The following is a 21,307-nucleotide window of genomic DNA, read 5'->3' on the forward strand; positions in this document are numbered from 1 at the left end:
AATTAAATTGTTTTGGCGCGGCAGGATGCTGGATCCAAACTTTAAAATGGCCAAAATAAGCTACAAAAGCAGCAGCAACAAGCACAATTAATGTGAATTTATTTTTCGGACTCATTTGGCGGTAATTGCCCAACGTCAAACGAGAACAAACAGAGAAAGGAGGCGCGATGCGAGCGAGGGCCGAGGGCTGGGCGAAAGAGTTGTTCGATGGCATATGCCGGGTTCCCAGGAATTTCCCAAACTGCCCTTGAAGGTAGATGGGCGGGGGCGTGGCCGGAGACCCCCCCTGGTAATTTCCATAGAATTTTCTCCCCACTTATTTACGATGAATTTTTGGACAGGCTACGCAGTAAAAGGCTTAACACGGCCTCCCTTTGGCCCACAACCACACCCGTCGGCCATTTCGGCAATCATTTAAGCTGTTTTACGAGCTACAATTGTGGGGTGCCTCTGCCTACTGCCCCCTCTTAACAACTGTAAATAACTTGGCTCATTTGAACATTTATTGGTGACGCAAACGGCCTGTAGCTTGGTTGTACAATGTACGTAGCTCCGTTGCTTCTGCTACTGCTACTGCCCTGCCCTGCCCGAATGGGTTTCATCTTATTGCCAATTTTTACTTGTGTTAATTTCCTGTAACGTTTAAAGGAGGAGTCGAGTCCTGGTTGAAGCTGTAGCTATGTGGATGTGGATTGGTGTTCTAAAACACATAAAAGTCGAGGCTACATAAAATATGATGAAGGGCACTTAAGTCGGGGACTGTCGAGACTCGAGGCTCGAGACTTGTCCTGATTCTGATTCCCGGGCTCATCTCATCGCGCTGACAGCCATCAAATGTGTAAAGAACATGCATAAATGAATGACAGACACACATCCACATCCACATCCACTGAGATACAGCGACAGAGACACGAGACAGTCTCTGGCTGTGTCACAACACGCCTTTTGTTTTCATAAATATTAAAGTGAGCGAAAGCAAACCTTTGGTAACGCGGAGGCCTCCTGTTTGTAGCCTGTTTGGCTGTTTGCAAATCTGCGCAATTTCATTTGGGACGAAATTTATGGGGCAAAGGGAGAACTTTGTCGAAACATTTTCTTAGCCTAGTTTGCCACTGCTGTGAAATATAATTTATAGAAAATATATGCAATTTCAGTGCAGCTCTAACGTTGCAGCACACTGCCACAGCGTTGCCCAGGTGCCGCCAGAGTTGCCAATGGGGAATGCTCGTAATTCGCAAAGTTTCTTGAGGAGAAAGCCTTCACTTGCAAAGGGGTGGGGAAATATGGCAAATATATGCGGAATATTAATACGATTTTAGAGCTATAAAGGGAGCAATGCAATCCCTGAGCGAAACCTCCTTTAAAAGGATTCCCTCTCATCGATGAGCAATGTCTCTATAGAACCGCCGTGGAGTGTGGCATCCGCTGGAAGAGAAAATGCAATTGAGAGCCCAATGTGGCAGTGTCATTAATCAAGCAGCAACCACAATAGCTGAATCGAGTGCATTCTACACACCAAGTCTGGGCATGGAAGACACTCCCTTGTAGCTGGTCGCATATAAAATCCCTTCCCCTGTAAGTAATTTGGCTGAGTAGACAAATGACTGGGAAAATTGCAGTGCGAATGATCTGCTCCCAAATGAAATATGATTGGAAGGCGTTAAGCTGTCAGACATTAGAGGCACAGGCAGAGGCAGAGCCAGGTGCAAACTGCAACACCTGTGGCTCGCCATGCACCCATAGACACACATCCCTTTGTGGTCTTGGGAAATGCTAAATTTATGTGCCTTGTGGTATCCCGAGAGTAAATGAATATGTTGGAATCTATTCCAAGAACATGACGCAAAGGAATTTACTCGTTGGTGTATTTTCATTGTCCCGAATACTGTTGCCAGTTTTCCATTTTCCTGCTGCTGCTTCCAAGAACAATTACAAATGAAATCCCTTTTAAGCCAGGGCTACCACTCCTGGCCCCACTCTTTTCCTACAACGATTTCATTCATGAAAATTTTTACACAAAATTATATTTGTGGGGCCTTGGTACGGCTGCCTGCCGCCTGGCCTCTGGCTAACTAACTGGCAGTCGAAAAGCCAGCAACAGCGCCATGCGCAGGCCCAAGCCCCAAAAAGAGGCAAACATTTTCTCTAAATTACTCGGACAAGCTCTGCCGCTTGAACAGTGGCGTTGTTAAAAAAGGGGGGGCCTATCATATACTACTTACCCTTTAAAAGGACACCACCTCTCTCTCTCTCTCTTGCATTTGTGTTTAATTTGTGTTGTCTTCTCATAAATAATAAAATGCTCCTTTGGTGAGTAAGTAAGACTCTCCTTCTACCACTCCCACTCCACTCCCTCTTGTCTCCAACCATGACCAAACGCATACAAAAACGCAAACACTCCGTACACCCACAAAAAGGCATAAGGGAAAGGCATCTAATCTGTAAGGGAACTCAACTTTGCACACATGGCCACATCCGTTTTGGAATACAACTGGAATACAAATTTAATCTGTCGGTTTTCTGGGATTTCCTCATTTGTACCAGATTATAATCTCTCGTGCTTTCGGGAGGAGAGGAGGCGTGGTGAAAGTGACTGTAACCTGAACCTTTTTGGTGCTATCGATAGCCAGGCGTAGCAGCACTCTCCTTTCATTTAGAGAGCATCAGAGAGGAGGCCCAACGTTAATGAGTTGCCAAGTGACAGCCTACGGGGGGAAGAGAGAGCGAAGGAGAGATGATGGAGCCTGAATGGAGCACAAATTGTGCTCAATTGGTTGTGAATGGGTTTGCCCATCTCTCTGTTCTATCGATGGCAGACTCTGAACTGAACTAAACACAGACTTGCACTTAAACAGTTCAAGAGTCTTGGCTAAGAGTGGGTACAAAAAGAAAGAAGATGGGGAAATGTTTGTGTGTGTGTGCAAAGGAATCGAAAAACAAGTAGTTTGAAGAGTTCATGTGGTTCATTGGCAATCCTTGAAATCGGCACAAATTATACAAGTATTTTTCGGCTCATTAGAAACAGGAGGGGATGGGTTGTTGCTCTTGAATGATAAGTTCATTGCATACGACGAGCGAAAGAGATATGTATATCGTTGAGGCAACGCCAAAACAAGGTAAAGGCAGTGCTACTTTCTGGCCTGCCCTGCCCTGCCCTTGCTTTACAGAACTCTACCCATTAAAGTTATCTGTCGGATAAAGTTACAAGTAAACAGACCTACACATGCGAATACATACATACATATGTATATGTATACTAAAGTTGCCATTTACTCTCTTGCCCACAATCTAAAACCAAATCAATTTCGAGCTTCGTTCGGATTGCGACTCGGGCGAATACACATTCCCGCATTCCCAGAGTACTTTTCCCATCTTTTTAGAGAATTTATGGACCTGCTCGTTGACTTCTAACATATGTATAATTTTTCAAGAGCATTTTTGTCGCATTGGGTGGTCCGGGGAGTGGAAATGGCCATAAAATGAAATCTCCAAGTGCTTTTAATTTGTCCAACCAAATGCAAAGACTAGACAGCAGCCTCCGAGGACGAGCAGCCTCGTCCTGCCCCCTAACGTACACCCCAAACTAAGGGAAATACCAACTATTCCTCCCACACGAACACATACATATTTCGTTACTTAGCGCACATTTAATTTTGTTACGCACACAGTCACCCACACTGCAGAGCAGAGCAGAAGTAGAGCAGTGATAAAGGGGAGCTAGGGGGAAAACTTGGGACACCAGGAAAACTATGTAGCAATTTATAACTTTTCCTAGTTGTGGAGCACCCACCCGAGGGGCAGGGAGGGAACAACAGCCCCTTTTGGCAAACGATAATGAGACTTCGTGCCAAATTATTTAAGAGTTGAACGTGGAAAACATTCAGAGAGCAAAAGTAAATCAAAAATTGCGCAGAGAACGTAGAATGCGAATGCGATTAAAATGAAAGTGAAGCACTTAGCGGGATTAGTATTATATTGGAGTTGGAGAAACACTTGTTAATTAGATTTCCATTCGTTGGCATTCATTTCAATTGTACAATGGAAATTAAATGGCTAATGAAAATTGCTCATAAATATCACCTTAAAATGTTGCCTCGACCGACCGCCATATGGCTATGGCTTTGGCCCTGGCTATGACTGTGGCTATGGAAGTGAATGGAAGTAATCTTCCCGCTAACCGCTTTTTCAATAAGGGTAACCATTACTCCAGGGGTAAATAGGGTATATTGAGCATCAGCTAGGGGGAGAAATAGATAACGGATCCCAGAACTGATTTGTAGAGCGAGTAATGATTGTACGAGTGCTTCTAGGGTATCTTTCAGTTCAAATACTTTCGTCGAAGAACTTCTACTTGTTTTAAATTATTTCGCACATTAAATTTTTGCGGTTTGTGTGCTGCTGAAATAATGGCTACGTCGTTCACGTTGTCGTCGTCGGCGGCTTTGGTGCTGAAATTGAATTTTCCAACGTCGGAGCCGCAAACGCCAAAACCGCGATCAAAATCTATGCACGCACACATACACAAACACAAACACTCTCTTTCTCTTACTCTCGCTGCGCGGCCATATATCCCTCTTTATCCCGGTACTCCTTTCATTTCCATCCAAAAACGAGCTCAAAAGCTGCGTGCATGAGTGCTGCGAATATTCATTTCAAATGCGCAAAGTGTTTTGTGGACTGCGGCGGGGACACGCAAGTACATTCGTTTCTCGTTCATACGAGTGTACACTCGAATGGTGGATGGCCAGAGGAGGCCCGGCATGGGCTTTAAGCCTTATAAATTAGCGGTTGGATTGAGCGTCATAAATCGTGCGATTAATTTTAAAGTGCTCATGCGGCTGCATGTTTATAGGGGACTCCTCCAGACCGAACAGAACAGGCTGTTGCCAGGGATAGACCCCTTACGAAAATCCAACCAACTTTTCATCTTTCTCCTTTTGGGGAATATGCTTAAACCCATTCCGATGAAAACCGATGTGTATTCACATGAGGATTTATCCTGGCTGATGACAAGTATTTAACGTTGAACAGACAGAGACAATAAAACCAGATAGAATCTCAATTCCCTGGCTGGAAGCAGCCCACCTTTCGGACTCTGCTCGTATAAACCTAGAAATTTATGTATCTAATTAAAAAGGAAGCGAAAGTGAAAGTGGAAAAAAGCAGGAGCCCTGAATGGAACAGGCCTCGTTGCTGCCACTGCTGTATGCTAAGCGCTTCGCCTAACTTCGTTTCGCATAAATTTTTCCCACCAGCAACCAGCCGCTGCCTCATGCCTCCTGTTTCGTGTGGGTGCGATTCTGTGCTGTGGCTGGGCCTGGGAATGTGGGTGATGGAGGATGGAGGATGTAGGATGGGTACGCATTATGTTTGTTTATGCTCGAGAGCTGCATTTTTATGTTCTGGCAGAGTGTGAGCGGGTGGGAGGAGACGAGACTCCATCAGTCGGCGGACACTACTACACTGCACTACATAGCAGCGGGATGTCGGCAGTCAACCAGGCTGAACACAGGGCCAATCGCTGTCGCAGTAGCTGTCACAGTGGTCAGACAATCGCATTGGTCACGGAATAATGCGGCTTGAAATACTGAATTTACAACAGATTCGATCGATTTCCCCCTCGGATTGGATCTCAGTGGGAGTTTCAATCTCGACCGCAATGAATGTGCTCTGTTCGGTCACCTTTCTCATCATTTGCCTGTCTGCCCACACATTTGGAGAACAGCTGTTGGATGAGCTTCCCCAGCTAAAGAAACTCTTCTACTATCCCATCCAGTACTGGAACCACATAGCTGACTATGTGAAAAAGTCAAGTGGCAGGCTAGACTGCTACCAGGAGGTGGCCATTCGGGCCCAGAACGTGATCGAAAGATTCAATTCGACTGTGAAGATATGCAACAAGGACTACAACGTCACCCAGGACTTCTTCCAGATACTGGACTTGATGAAAAATAAAACAGAAATTGATGTGTGCCACGATCATGTCAAGCATCCTGTCAAAGGTCAAAGTTGTGGCAAGAATGCTCTGATGACCTTCCTCTGCGATTCCCTGATGGTTTTCTATGCCTTTGTGGCCTGTTCCAGTGTGATGGATAGCACTTGATATGTATCTGCATCTGGATTTTGAATAGATTGAAGGCTCTGTAGCTTTTGAGATTATCTTTATTTTTGACCCACTGTGCAGGCTCTGTTGCTCTCTGGATGGGTGCCTTTGCCTTTTAGCTTAGCTCTTGTGCTGCCTGTTGACTGGTGGATGCTGGCTGCTGGCTGCTGGCGTTGCTTTTTAATAAAATTAGCTCCGACATTGGATGCTTGTTTATGCAGCAGCCACCGACGGACCGAGAGAGAGTCCCAATCCCAGTGCCGACCCCAGCGACCCTCATGATGATGCACACACACACACACACACACACACACACACACACACACACACACACACACACACACACACACACACACACACACACACGCACAGTTGGAGGACGATGATGATGTGTGGGTATGGGTGTGCGTGTGGAATGGGTGGAATGGGTGGTGACTGTACTTGACTGCTTATTATGCATGAATTTCAAATGAAGTCGCGAACGTGACACAAACATGCTGCATGGGAGATGCGGCGCTTTTTTCCCGCTTAACTTTCGCTTCCTCCCTTTCACTTACTCCCTATCCGTGACTCTCTCGCTCTCGCATGCTTTCACACACACACACATCCAGAAAAAAAAAGAATTTACACATTCGCATTGCGATATGCATTTAATATGAAAGTAGGATGCCCCAAAGCTGAAGCAGTTCCCAGTTGAATTCTCTGCTCTCCAAATACCCGAAAAAAAATTGAAAAACACATCAAGCTCATTGGGAGCTAAATGGGAATAGGTTTAAGGGGTATATACAGATATATCCGTATATACGGATACATCTACATATATGTATGCATGGGTGGGAGTAGGAGTGGCAACGGAAGATGGTCGAAATGTTATGCGTAATGAAATTGGGCACTTTGGGTGTTGATTTTTTATGGCTCTTAAGTGGCTCTTAGGAAAAACTGAATGCTCGGGCTGCGGCCCCGGGTGGCCCCGGCGCCGGGCGCCCGCGCCCTCCCTAAAATCGGGCCGGTCCGTATATTGGCAAGCCCCCACCCCCAAGGGAGCGGTGCCAAGCGGGGCAGCCCTGCTCTAGAAGATGGGCTCTGATGATGGGCATGGTTCTGGCTCTGGCTGCTTGCCTAGGTCAATTGAAATTCTGTTGATCAGACTGACTTCAAACGCAATTATCATTTAAGACTTAGAGAGAGAGAGAGAGAGAGATACATAGAGAAAGCAGCTTTCCCCTTCGGTATCAGCTGCGACTAAGACTGTGGCTCATTATCCAAGACAAACTTCGTTGTGTGGCAATTTCTCTAGGCAATTAAACACTTGCCTCCATTGAGCCCTCGAGTCCTCAGTCAGATGTCAGATGTTGATAATGCACTCTCAAAAGGAGCCTTTTCAGCTATTTTCCTAGCTTAATGATATGCAAATACATACAAACAATGACAACAACAGCACCAACGTCTACGAGGTCGTTAATTGTCTTCCCCTTTGCTCTGTCGCGCTGTCGCTGCTAACATTTAATTAAACGCCTTTTGCCGTCAAAAGTGCGAGCGCGACATAATTACAAGCCAGTTGGACATTTTTCCTAAATGAATTTCAGTTCTCAAAATTCTTATAAAGTCCCACAAGAAAGAAAACCTCCTTCCACCGCTGTTTCCTCTGCGTGCATTATTGTTTAATTGCAATTAGTGCCAAGAAGGCAGGTAGGACGCTCCGAAAGAAGTCTCCAAAATGATAATAACGAGCCGTATGTCGGCTCATGCATAATGCAAAGGCCGAGCCATGCCTCACACGTTGCAATTAAGTTGCAAAAAGCATGGACACACTGAGGGAAAAGTTAGGGAAATATTATAGACAGATACTCCTACATATCGGACTCTTGCTGGAAAATGGTTAAATATATGATTTGAAGTCTTTTTTTTCTCCAAGTGTAGCCTCCATTGTGACTGATATTGCTGTTGTTATTGTTGTTGTTGTGTTTGCTGTCGAACAACGTGTTGAAAATATCTCTTTGGCTGCCAAGACGAGCCTTGAAGTGTGTGCTGCCACTTGAGTACTTCTACTTCTTGCTCTTGCCATGCTTGCCAGTTATTCTTCATCTTCTTCCTCTCCTCTTGTTCACTTCTGGCCAAGAGAGTGCCTCCTAAGTTGCTCTGAGAGTGTGTTAGATTATTTTTATGTTAGTTGTGTTTTCCTTGTGCCTCGTATTTTCGCATGCTTAAGTAGTTAGTTTAATAAATTGCATTGCTTAGGCGGTGCCCCCACAGCCTATCCCCCCGAGAGGTGATGGAAAGAGGACACTTTCCGAGCGGATTTCCTGCATTTGAATTGCTAAAGATTTCCAGCAAGTTTTCACTGGAATTAGTTAATATTTTGTTGTGCTGATTTGCGGGTTCATTTTCGGTTTGCCCCGCAGCCACGTCAGCCTCACTTCTGGTACAGTAAGCACTGAATTCCAAAATAAAAATTACGTATACGCAAATGTTTGGAGTAGGAGGAGGAAAGAGCACACAATACATCACAATGGTAATTAACAATTTACCAATACACTTACACACACAAACACACACACAGAGTGAGAGAGAGAGAGAGAGGAGAGAGGAGAGAGAAATGCCGTGCAATGAATCAGCCCTTTGGCTGCGCCCCCATTTGCATCCAAGGTTAAAGCACTCATACATTTTTGAACACCAGCTAAGAGCAGAGCATAGCAGTGCTTCAGTGGTGCTCGCTGCACGGTGTTCGGTGCTCGGCAAAATAAAAAACCACTCAGCATGAAAAGGTGCAAAATGGAGGAGAATCTCAGTGCAGTGCAGAATGTCCAAATCGTAACAGAACAAAAGGAAAAGCCCTTAACGAAAAGAGAAGTTAAATAGTTTTAAATCATGCAAACGACAGCCCTAGAGAAATGTGGTGGCAGTGGAGGGTGAAGTGGTGGCTACGCAAGGGTAGCTGTTGGTATGTGCCTGGGTAGCAGCTAGAGAAATCAAATGTCAACTTAGTGCAAGGACAACTGCAGCTGAAGCAGGAGAAGTTGCTACCTGGCGCTCAAGGCCAAATTGATCAGCCCAGCAGCAGCAGAAGAGAAACTGGGTCACCACACCACACAAATAAGTTGCCACTAACCCACCCACACATACACACACACACACACGTGTATCTATAGTTACATCTAAAGTTACATGTGTGGAAGGGAGGCGGTGCACAATCAATTCTGGACCTACCTCTGACAGCCTACAAACGATGAAATGTGAACTTATCGAATGTGTGGCTGTTACTCCGCATATCTTTCATTCAATTAAACTGAAACTCGGTTTTCATTTTGTTTCAATTTGCACAGGATTTGTCTGATAAATAGTGCTTATACGGAAAGGAAAACCTGGTCTCTCTCCAAGAGAGAGTATTCGATAGAGCGTGAAATGTGGATGGATTCATGGGAAAATACCTGTGATTTATGAGGGTGACTGCCTGCCTTGGCTAACCAACTTTGTTGCTTATTAGTGTCACTTGTCCCCAGAAAACTGAGAACAAAGGACAAATCCTTCATTCACAGTACAGTACAGAACAGCACAGCACAGAACCCCATTCCCCTCCCATGCCACACCCCACTGACCTGCAATGGGCTCTGCATATTAATGCTCATGTAATAAACACAATCGTTGTTCACCTTGACAGCCTGTGGGTTCGGTCAGTTCGTCAGTGGTCGGTTCCAAGTGGTTGCCCAGCCATGCCAAATTCATGGCCTGCTTCTCGTCCTTCTCCTGCTCCCGCTCCTCTTGTCCCGGTTGCATAATTTAAACGCAATTCCAACATGAATTCGATTGCCTGCGACATGAGAGGGAATCTGAGAAGCAGTGCCAAGCCACTGAGACTCTAGCGGAGCCCCAAATGCATTTATGAATGAGTTGACACACAGTTTGGCTCGAGTTTTACCAGCAGGCCTGTCAATATTTGTCCCCAGGTCCAGCTGCTCACACCATTTGTTGCTGTCAGCTCCGCCTAATGGCCTGCAAATAGTTTTCACAATTGAGTTGTCAATTTTGCAGCGTGTGCCGGATGGCTGGGACTGGGAACTGGGGACTGGCTACAGGGGAGCTGGGGAGCTAGGGACTATCGCTGTCTCATGCTCGTAAATTTCTCAACTTTTTTGTGCTCATCTCAAATATTTGTCATCGCCCATTTTACGGTTTGCTTTAACACAATGTGTACCCCACCCACCCACTGCCATCCATTCCATAGCACCCGTAACTGCCAGGAGACTGCTCCTCTGCTCTTCCCCAAAACTAGCACTGACACAGAGGCACTTAATGACATTTTATGACTGTCACCTAGGCCAGGTCGGAGATACGAGATCCTAGACCTGGAACCGTGTGGGCTGGCCAAATTGAGTGGGTTTGCAGAGCAATTTGCCGGAGTACTCCTCGGTTTATGAGTGAATAAAGGTGTCGTAAGTGCTTAGAGATGAGAAAGTAGTCATTGTTGTGTCATCGAAACAGATAGAAAGTGGACAATTATCGATAGCACAAGTATCTTGAGGAATCCAATGGCCAACAGCCTGGAAAGGAATTAAATAAAGAGTAAATTTAGCTACTGAAAATGGTATAAATTATTGTGACTAATAAGTAAAACCTTTCTGCTGCTCCTACATGACATTTGTACCACTCTCGAACACCAATTAGGTACAGTTCTTGACCAGTTCTGCCTGTCGAACGACAGGCAGAAAAAGTTAATTTCATTTTGTGTGCAGAAATGATTCCGACCAATTAACTGGCCGCCAAAAACTCATCACGCTGCCAAAGTACGAGCCATTTTTGTAATGGCTTTTTTCCGTAATGAGCAGCGGGCAACCATTCGACGGAACTGCCAATAAGTGAAGGCCCAGTTATTAGTTTAATTTGGCAGAAAGTGCCATAAATCACTGCCGAATATGATCCCCAACTTAATTGCTCTCCGCTTCTCACACTCTTTCCAGAAAGCTGTCAGGGACCACATGAGAAGCGTCTGCTCAACCACCTGCTCTCCACCTACAACACGCTGGAGCGACCCGTCGCCAATGAGTCGGAGCCCCTGGAGGTGAAGTTCGGACTGACGCTACAACAGATCATCGATGTGGTAAGTGTTCGTAGAGGGCCGACCCTCAGAAGCCCCACCCCTCACTAACATTTCCGAAAGCATCAATTGGCCAATCAATTGCCAATGAAAAATAACCCAGTAAAACCGAGAATAATCGAAAAAGGGATGTGATAATCGAGTCTGATCGAATTTATTCGAATTGAATTGATGAATTGTGATTGCGATTGTGATTGTGATTAAGAAGCACTAACAATTATTGATTGCGTCTCTTATAGGATGAAAAGAATCAGATTCTGACCACAAATGCGTGGTTAAATTTGGTAAGTGACATGTACCCGTCGTTTGTGTGTCTCATCATCACAGCTTTCTTGCTTCTTTCCTTTTGGGAATTTTCAGTTCGATTTTCGTTTGGTTTCGATATTCGATATCCTTTGAGCTTAAGTTTTTGTCCAGTTTTCCCGTTTTTCCGTTTCCGTTTTTGGGCAAGCGAAGAGCGACGCAATATTTTAGAACTCTCCACCAACCACCAAACCACAAATAATTTTTGGTTCGCTTCGTTTTTCCTCAGTTTGTTTTTGGCATTCAATAATTATTGCCCCTGTGGGGGTTTATTTATCAATAAATAAATACATATTTGCATATGTATATGTGTTGTCTCGATATGTCTCTGTTTCTGTTTCTGATTGTGTGTGTGTGTTGGTGTGGCTCTCTACGTGTGTGTATGCGTGAGTGTTTAAACAATGTTTATTTGTTGTATTTGTTTTTTCTTTTCGCATTTTATTATACTTTATTTTTTATTTGGCAAGCAACTGGCGAGGCGTCTGTCTGCCGGGTATAGTTTAAATATTTCAATTAAAACCAATGCCAACTAAAACCCACAAACAAACAGCAAATTAAAACCAATTAAAAATAATTAAGTTTGATAAATACAAAAATCAGACTATGGTGATATGCTTAGCCACAGATTGCAAGTCGCAATTCCAGTCCCATCCGATGTGGTAGATACAGAACAAGTCCTTGGCTCGTCCTTGTCTTTGGGCTATCTCCTATCGCAGCGAAAACTTTTGAATTACACAAATTTCATTTGGGCTGGCCCCGTCTTGGGTATGGAGGATACCTCAAATGGCATTGCTAAATTGGCAGAAATTGCCAGGCCATGCCATAAACATAAACAAATAAATCAAGGAAAAGGACCCGAAAGGACATAAATAATATTTATATGTGCAGAGCGACAGCAATTTTTTCAGCGCTCTCTCACCTGGAGCTCACTATCTCTCTCTTTCTCTCTCTGGTCACTCACGGCCATGAATTGTGAACCCTGAACCCGGGAAAACCCTTTTCAAAAAATTAATAGCCATCCCATCCATCCTGCACCGAATCGTTTGTGTCCAAAGGCAATGATTTATGTTTGGCCGTCAATTTTCAATTTTCCCAACAAAAAATATACTTTGTTTGCGGTTGCGTTCCTTTTTGATTGTGTGTCATATTGTAAACTAAACCAAAAATACAACTAATTGTCGTTATAATGGAAAAATAAACAAACAAAACTTTAACATTTTTAATTGTTTTCATTAAATGAAAACTGTCTCTGTTGAGTCGCAAACGTGCTTAGGCGTTTTTATTCATCATATATGTATGTATGCATTGTTTTTTCGTGTTTGGTTTTATATGATTTACATTGGAAGCTACATTTCCATCCGCATTCCGCATCCGATTTTACTGGTACATATTCTCATTTTATTATAATTGTTTTTTAATTTGTTCCCTGGAGTGTGCGACCAATTCAAAATGAAAAGCATTTTATTAATTATTCCCCGGAAATAAGCGGTCTGCCGTGCGAATAAATGTGCTTAGTTGAGAAAATTATGTCTGAAATGGAATATCCGATGGTCGCAGCGGCTAGAAAAAGTCCTTGTAATCCCTCCTTTTACTCGTATATGGAGTGCAATCACAGCGCTTTCCATAAATCAATGATAACTACTTGTTTTAGGAAGGGATATATGTACATATGTACATATGTATGTAATCCCGTCCTTTGCTTCTGTTGTAAAAACATGATGTCCTACATGACTTCCTTGTTATGGCCACATTATCATATTATATCATCGCCACGTCACTTCCTAAATAAGGAGAAGGAGAAGAAACGTTGCACACAAATTAGTTTGCTCCATTAAGTGCATTAATCAATTGACAATATGATTTACATGGCTATTATTCTTTGATTATGACCGACTCACCCACTCACCGTCCATTCCATTTTCCACCGACTTTCGATTTTCATTTAAATTTGCATTTCTTTGTGTATGCCCGTGTGTGTATGTGATGTGTGCAATGCGGATTATATTTGATATACATATATATATTTGCTGGGTACATGTCATAAAGCGTTCTCTGATTATACTACTACCTATATACATATAGTATGTACAATATATGTCTGAGTAAAATGCAAAATGCCACAATTAAACGCAACAAAAACCAAACAGAAAAACCACAAGAGAAAACAAGGAACAACTAAAGTCGTGTCTTGCATGTTGTTTAAACGAAGTGCATTTAAATTAAAAAAAGCGTGGCAGCTAAACCAATTCCAAATCGGTGTTTTCTTTGTATCTAAATATACCATAGTTATAAGTACATTCATATATCTATTGCCATATAAATGTATATGAAAACACAACTAACAACCTAAACAGAAAAACCTATTAAAATCCAAAAGATGTCACATAACTATAACAATGACGATGAAGCTATGGCTTTAATGTGCTGGAACTTCCTCATACCCTCACTATCTTTTCTCGTTCGTTGCTCACGAATAAATTATATAATTAAAGGGGGACATCTATGGATTGGATTCCCCAATCAAATGCATTTTAATTTACACGATTAAATATGTATGAAATAATTTGATTTATGCACTCGGCCCCCATCAGACTGATAGATTGATCGAGGGTGGGAAGCGACGTGGGCTTATATCGAGAGAATGGGTTGCAAAACCGCAGCGCGCGTTGATTTCCAGTGGCATAAATTATAAATCGACCCGAGTGAAGAGATTTATGATGCCCACAGCCCTGACATTTTCATCGGCGCTTCGGTCACACTTTTGTCAATTACTCAAATTGCCCCGCCTCAACTATGTAATGAATGTCCTCCGGGGGAGGATTACTGATGCGCTGACAATTGCCAAAGTTTTGCAATTGCTGAATACTTTCCCTAGTCAAGTTTCTGGACGACCATGATGCGGCAGGCCACGTGCTTGTGGCTTACCAAAGGATTCTTCTGCTCCACATTCACGATTGCCACGAAGATGGCGATGATGATGATGATGGTGATGGGGCATGTCAGGCAGCTGCAACCGAATGCCATCGAAGGAGCAAGGCCTGGCTCCTTTGGCACGACATTAAAATGCACATTGTGGCTGGGACGCCATCAGCATCAGTAGCAAAGTATAGAAAAATAAAGTCATTAGCATTTTTCGGCTAACACCAAAGCACCGCCGCCTAACCTTCTCATCTAATGACTTGCCAGGTTGCTGCACCACAAAAATCCCTCTCGCTCCCCTCTAAATGACTTTGCCCATGGAAATATGTGTCAAAAGGAAATGGCCAAAGGTTTTGGCCCCAAAAATGCAAAAAAAAAAAAGTGGCCGAGAATGTAGGAAAGTGTCGAGAGGGGGAGGGTCGTTGGGGTGGGTGTGAGCCGAACAAGCTTTGATGGTGTTTAATCTGTTGTTTGGGGTGTGGCCAAAGTCAAAAGTTCGGAGGGCATGAATCCAATGTAGATTACTCGGCAATCTGTTGGGGAATTTCGGAATATTTAAGGGGAAAGTGTTTGTGACTTGCAATGGGGGAAACAAAGCCAATAAAAGATCTTGGAGATAGATAGATTCATTAAGATTGCTATTCGATACGATGAAGTACCCTTAAGATCTAAATAGAATTGTATTTTTTGTAGCATAATCTTCTCTAAGATAAATTCGGCGCAAACCTGTAAGATGTTTAAGCCCTACTTTTATCCATTAAATGGATTCTTCCTTAGCCAAAAAATGTTTTCGCTAATATTTCTTAAGGTGACGACTTAACTTTTAATGGCCTACTTAAGGGAGCAACCCCAAGCACGAAAGTCGCCGCAAGAAAGATCTTCAAACGTATAAGCATTATCCATCGATGCGATGTAAGCAGCCCCTGAAAGCCATTATAAACATTCTGCCACCAAAATTATTACCCTTCCAATGTTCGACAAAGTCATTTGGCAAACGTTAAGCAAACTGCGCCGCTCACTTATCACCCATTCATTTGTCTCGACCCGCACACACACCCCAACGCGACCTAGCCCGACACGACCCATTGAGAGCGGCCAAGGCCAACAAACTTTGTCCTTGAACAAGTTGCTGTTTGGTCTACTCTCCGTTACTCCTCTCTGGGTCTGCGTCTGGGTCTGGGCTCTGGCTCTGGCAGTGGCAATGGCTCTGGGATCTCTCTCCTGCTCTCATGTGCATAACCCATTTGTAAGGCAAACAACAGCTACGAAGTTTGCCAAAAACATTCATTCATCACAGGAGTGCGATGACGACAGTATGGAAGATGGAATCTGAATGGAAGTGCCTCAAATCTGGATTGTTGTTACTGCCAGACGACAACGGCAATTGTTGGCTCATTAGAAACTCATTTAAAAACAATTTGGCACGTTAATGCAAAATAAATCTATAAGCTCATGCACAGCCAATGACGGGAGGAAACTCCTGGTACTGCTGCTATTGCTTCTTTGTGTATCTTGTAAATGTGTCTGTATCCTAGTAGACGTGTGCGCAGCATGAATAAAGTTTGCCACGATTAAACGAACGCTTAATGCAGATGTGGAGTCTGCTGCAAATGATGCTTTAAAGTTCCCCAAGAGCCCCCAAAATGTCATTAGTACGCGTCAATGTCAGGGGATTCGTATGGCAGCAAGAACGAGGCGTCACATCCGGCTCATTCCGAATCGAGGGGAACTAAGGGGAAACACCCTGGCAGACGTCATGTCATAAACATGAAATTTGCACAAAACCGCCATTTTTATAAGGTGTCAACAGCAAATATCGCACATACACAACCGAGACAGAGACAGAGTCAGAGTCACAGAGACGTTCCATATAAACACTCAGATGTTGTGTTATGGCATTTGACGTGGAGAGGAAGTCCCTGCATATTGGCTTAGCCGAAAACCCCCGAAGCTTTCTGGGTCACTGTGCTGCTGCCCAGGAGGAGGGACTCCAGGGAGGGAGTGCTCGCCCCTGCATATCATTACAGACCCTGCCTCCTGAATCTTTTTAATGGCTCAAGTCGTTACTGCAGCTGCTGCCAACCCAAGTCGAGGGCTTCACTTTCTCTGATCTCTCTCTCTCTCTCTGAATTTTTTCGTCCATTTTTGTGGGTTTGTAACCATTTTGGTTGGCAAGTTATTAATGACAGTCACCTCCAATAAAGAGAGTGAGAGAATGAGAGTGAGAGAGGGCGGAAGGAAGTCTTTCACATGCAGATCCGCTGTCCTTCATCTGCATTTCAAACGGAATTTGCTGGAACCACCTTGAACTATACTCTGTCCTGTTAAATTCCTATCATGCAGATGACTGACTGGAACTGGAAGTGGGTGTTGGATTGGGGCCTGCGGTGCTTCGGTGGTTGAGTGACTGACAATGTGCCAGCATGAAATATCTTTAATTAAAATTTTGTATAAAGATAAATGGGTTTTGATACCTAGTGCAAAGTTTTTATTGCACAGGAATATAGTGGGGGGATGGGTGGAGGAGGAGGGACACAGAGAGAGAGAGAGACAGAGAGCTAGAGAGACACAGAGACTGTGAGATAAGAATGTAAAGTAAATTGGCACAATGGACAAAGCCTCTGAAGGCCGAGCAACCAGCAGATTGAAATTGGGGAGGGACAAGGGACTGGGATGAGATGGACTGGACTGATTCGGATTGAGATTGAGATTCGGTTTTGGATTCAAGGCTGCTTCTGGCAAACAAAGTTTTTGATGGCATTCCATTTCGGATTTCTCCGTTTCGGCTGCTGCCAATTGAGTGATGTTGGAAGATGAGACGAGAAGAGTTAATTGGATCAGTAAGCCCAGAGAGAACAATCAGGCCTAAAGGCGAACGAAACCCAGTCACACCTGGCGATAGAGGATAGATAGAGGATAAAGATAAAGCACATTAAAGTCATACCCCAATCGGATGCAGGTCTAGCGGCGACTTCTTTAAAGTAAAACTGAAAATTTGCTATACATAAACGATGCTATAAATATATTAACAACAAAAACAAAACAAAAAAAATCTCTTGTAAAACTCATAAAACAAATGTATAAACAAAAACTTTCTTTTACCATGCTCTGCTCTTTTTAAACTTTTGACTTGTATGATTTCCGTTCTATTTTGACTTACCATTTGGTTCATTTCGTTGAACTCTTGATTTATCTGCGTTCTGTTCTTTTTGGCGTATACAACAAAACAACCAAAATTTGTAGGACGAGAAAAATCAACTTCTCATAACGAATCTTTGGCTTTCGTTGGTAAGTCTCAACTAAAACTCGCCACATCATAAATAGCCATAAACTTGAAGCCCGAAACCTGATTCCTGAAACCCAAAACCCGAAACCAAACCTAAACCCGAATTTAAATCCTACTAAATAGCTTTATCAGTATCTTAAATAATGTATTAAATGCTTTAAATACCTATCTTATCATGAATCAAACTGATACGGAGGCTTCCTGGTCGGGTTCCTCTGCTGATATTCCATAAAGTAGTTAGTCTGGCAGTTGGACTTGGTCCAGGAAGTGTCTGGTCCGATCATAGTTTAAGCACACACACGATCAGAACCAGGAGTAATTCCAAGAGTTGATCGAGTGTTTTGAAAACTCTATCTTTCCATCTATCTATTCCAAAAATTCTATTGTAAGAAACTCTTCAATCTATGTCTCTCTCTCCTCCTTCGTTTTCTCAATGAGATTTGTGTTGGCTTTCCTCGTGTGTGTCTTAGACTATTTAAACATTGTCATTTAAATAAGTACAACTAAATACGAGCTTAAATATTTGACTAAACATCGCTTAATCACAAGACCTACTCCTCCACTCACACGACACACAGCAGCTAAATAAACTTTGATTTCGGCTATTTCCTTTTATTCTCTTTGAATTTATAACTTTTCTACATAGAGATCTACAATCACGACTATGTATGGCGTTTTCCAGCGCGGAAACTCATTTGAATTTTTGATTTAGAGCTCGATTCGAGTTAGTTTCTGTTTCCTTTCTACTAAGAGCAACTAAAAACCAAACACGTAAACCGAACCGAACCAAAAAACTCTAAACAGAAGCCCAGCACAGAGAACACACATTACACTGAGTGCATGCCCAAGAGATCGCATCGTGTAGTCTGCCTCAATCGATGTTCTTTTTGTTCGTACTGCATGCCCCTTTATGTATTGAAATGTTTGTTTGCCCCAGTGTGAGTGCTTATCTTTTGGCCTGAGAGAAAAACAGTGATATATGTATGCATGGACACGGAACGGACATCGCTGAAAGGACAGCGGAAGTGCGGTGGGGAATTTGTACACGATTTTTTGTTCGAGTATACTTATACACTTATTTCCGGTCAGCCTCGGGCCATGTTAGCCTCGTCAAGCCCTGTCAATTTGCGAAATTAATTAAATTATTTATTTAACACGTAGATTATATATCACATCGCCGTCCATTCTATAATGTATTCGGAATAAGAGTTGTGGGGTCTCAGGCGGGTCTATAAATTTTAGTAATTTCGCAATTGCAATCGAACAAAAAAAAAAACATACACGCACCAAATGTTGCGCCCGAACTGCTACAATTGGCAATATTTATGATTGATCGATGGGCCATGTGGCGTTTATTGACTGACAGTACACTCGCCGCATTGCTCTCTCCTTCCGTCTCTCCCCTCTCTCTCTCACTCTTTAAAATAGTGCTCGAATGTTTGTCAATTTGCCACGCGCGACCACAGACAGGCTGTTGGCTGTTGGGAATTTCAAATGCGAGTTGTTCCACATTTTCCGTCCGTCTGTCGGTGTCCGTCAGCAAAATTTTGTTCTGCTCGACGGCTCAATTATGCCTTGGAGTGGCAATTAAAACCGCTAAACGAACGCCAAAACAATCACAACTGAAGGGCTTAATGTTATATAAAAAAAGTAGTTTAAAAATCGATAGATTTGACAATTCTATAGTTGGTCTCTACAGATTTCATTATGTTTAGAAGATATGTATACTTAACATTTTTTAGCTATATGTATGTTTTAGTTAATTATAAAAATGGTCGGGAAATGTAGTACTTTCGATTATGGATCACTTGACAAATGTGTGTAAAATCGAAGTTATTTAAAAAAAAAAAACTACGATTCTTTGCTTAAAACATCGCCTGAGAATTATTATAGAAGATTTTGACAGCCCTAACCTAAAATTTAGTTACGTAGCCATAACCGTTAAAGCAACAGTAACTATTCCGCAAAATAATTGCCACACTCGCATCAAAATCTGTGTCCTTCCGCTGCCGCCACAAAAGCTGCAAAATGTTTTGAGGCCGGTCCGGAGGGCACTGGTGGATACCCATCCACCCAGCCACACCTCTAATGGGATCCGGGCATCTGAGGCATCTGTTTTTACAGCTGTCATAAAAGCCGCACACAATAACAGCAGAGCAGCCAGGTTTAAACGGTTTTAAAGCAGGGCCCTGGCACAGATGCAGAAACTGGTACTCGTACACGACTCAGCCTCGTATAATTTAATGCTGCACGAGGCCATGGCATGTAATTAAATTTTTGTGATTTAAAAAAGGGATTCTGTATGTGTATGTTTATATGTATGTATGTATGGGTTGTTGGGTATGGTGTGTGGAGCCTAGGGGTCGGCGAGGACAATTGCTTGCTCTAAAAATGCCACAAATGTGTTAAATTATAAACACAACAGCAACAGCAATAAAACGCGAGCTGGAGCACGGGGCAAAAGCAAAACTAAGTAGAGGAGAAAACTTTGCCGCTTTTATGACACATGAACCACTTGTAGGCAAGACTGAGAGAAATAAGACAGAGAGAGAAAGAGAGAGAGAGAGAGAGAGAGAGATATCTCTGTGAAATATACGACTACAGAAGAGCCTACTGTTAGAAGTTTTCCCTTAGTGTAGTAGCCATGGCAGACCGACAAACAGGATCAGAAAAGAGCAAACGAGGAACGTTGATAAAACTTGTCGCATGTGTGGTCCAACAGGGGGTCTGGTTCTGAGCGAGGCTGACTTAACTTGAAATTGTTGTCAAGTTGTGCGTTGTATAATGCAACCGTAAGAGCATCTGTGTACATAGTATCTGTGTGGGTGTATCTTTCTATCTATCTGTGTGAGTGCGCTTGTGCGAGTGTGTGTGTGTGTGTGCAGCGCAACAGCTTGCCAATCAGTTAACAGAGAGGGCCAACATCCTCTTTGTCGTAACGTAAAGTAGTCTAACCGTAGGTGCATGTCTATGCATGTGCTCAGCAGTTGAGTAGATTTATTTTTTGGAGACTTTACTTTCTTTCCGAACTTACTTTTCCATACTCGAACCCCAACGAATCCTCCAAAAGATATGACATTTTCATTCAAGTCGCATTTTGAGTTCATTTAATAGACATTTTATTTGATAGATATACATAATTATAAAACCAGTTAATGTATAAGGATTCATAAGCACTGCTATTAACATTACTATAACGTGTCGACACAGGAATGGAATGACTACAATCTGCGATGGAACGAGACGGAATATGGCGGGGTCAAGGATCTGCGAATCACACCCAACAAACTATGGAAGCCCGACGTGCTCATGTACAATAGGTAAGTGGTCTGTGTCCACTCTGGGAGCGACTTCACAACTAATCTAATAGAAAGGCTGCCAAGCCCCAATGAATCAATCAAACTAATTTGAGAATCAGTATAAAGTGTTTGCGCTATAACCAGCTTCAGGGATAACTCTAGGCATATCTACTATATCACTATATAGATCAGAATATCTTTAAATACATATATACTCGTACTATACTTTTGAGAAATGGTAAGAAACATAATCCATTTAGAACTTATCTGATGGATAGTATGGTAAACCCTTAAGGGATTCTCTT

At 43.0% G+C, this 21,307-nt stretch overlaps 1 protein-coding gene across 19 annotated transcripts in view; it reads left to right on the plus strand.

Annotated features, from left to right (window-relative positions):
* The window catches only part of LOC111072511 (neuronal acetylcholine receptor subunit alpha-7), an 87,959-nt gene that overhangs the window by 43,034 nt on the left and 23,618 nt on the right, over positions 1-21,307 (plus strand). For 7 of the 19 annotated variants that reach the window (XM_041592373.1, XM_041592374.1, XM_041592382.1 and 4 more), the window contains exons 3-5: positions 11,059-11,198; positions 11,435-11,479; positions 20,914-21,023. In XM_041592373.1, coding sequence (XP_041448307.1) covers positions 11,059-11,198; positions 11,435-11,479; positions 20,914-21,023 — 295 coding nt within the window. Of the gene's footprint in view, positions 1-11,058; positions 11,199-11,434; positions 11,480-17,660; positions 17,706-20,913; positions 21,024-21,307 lie in introns of those variants that run through there. The other 12 variants (XM_041592371.1, XM_041592372.1, XM_041592381.1 and 9 more) reach the window with 3 other exon arrangements.

This window comes from Drosophila obscura, unplaced genomic scaffold, assembly GCF_018151105.1.
Source record: "Drosophila obscura isolate BZ-5 IFL unplaced genomic scaffold, ASM1815110v1 contig_179, whole genome shotgun sequence".
Classification (NCBI taxonomy): Eukaryota; Metazoa; Arthropoda; class Insecta; order Diptera; family Drosophilidae; genus Drosophila; species Drosophila obscura.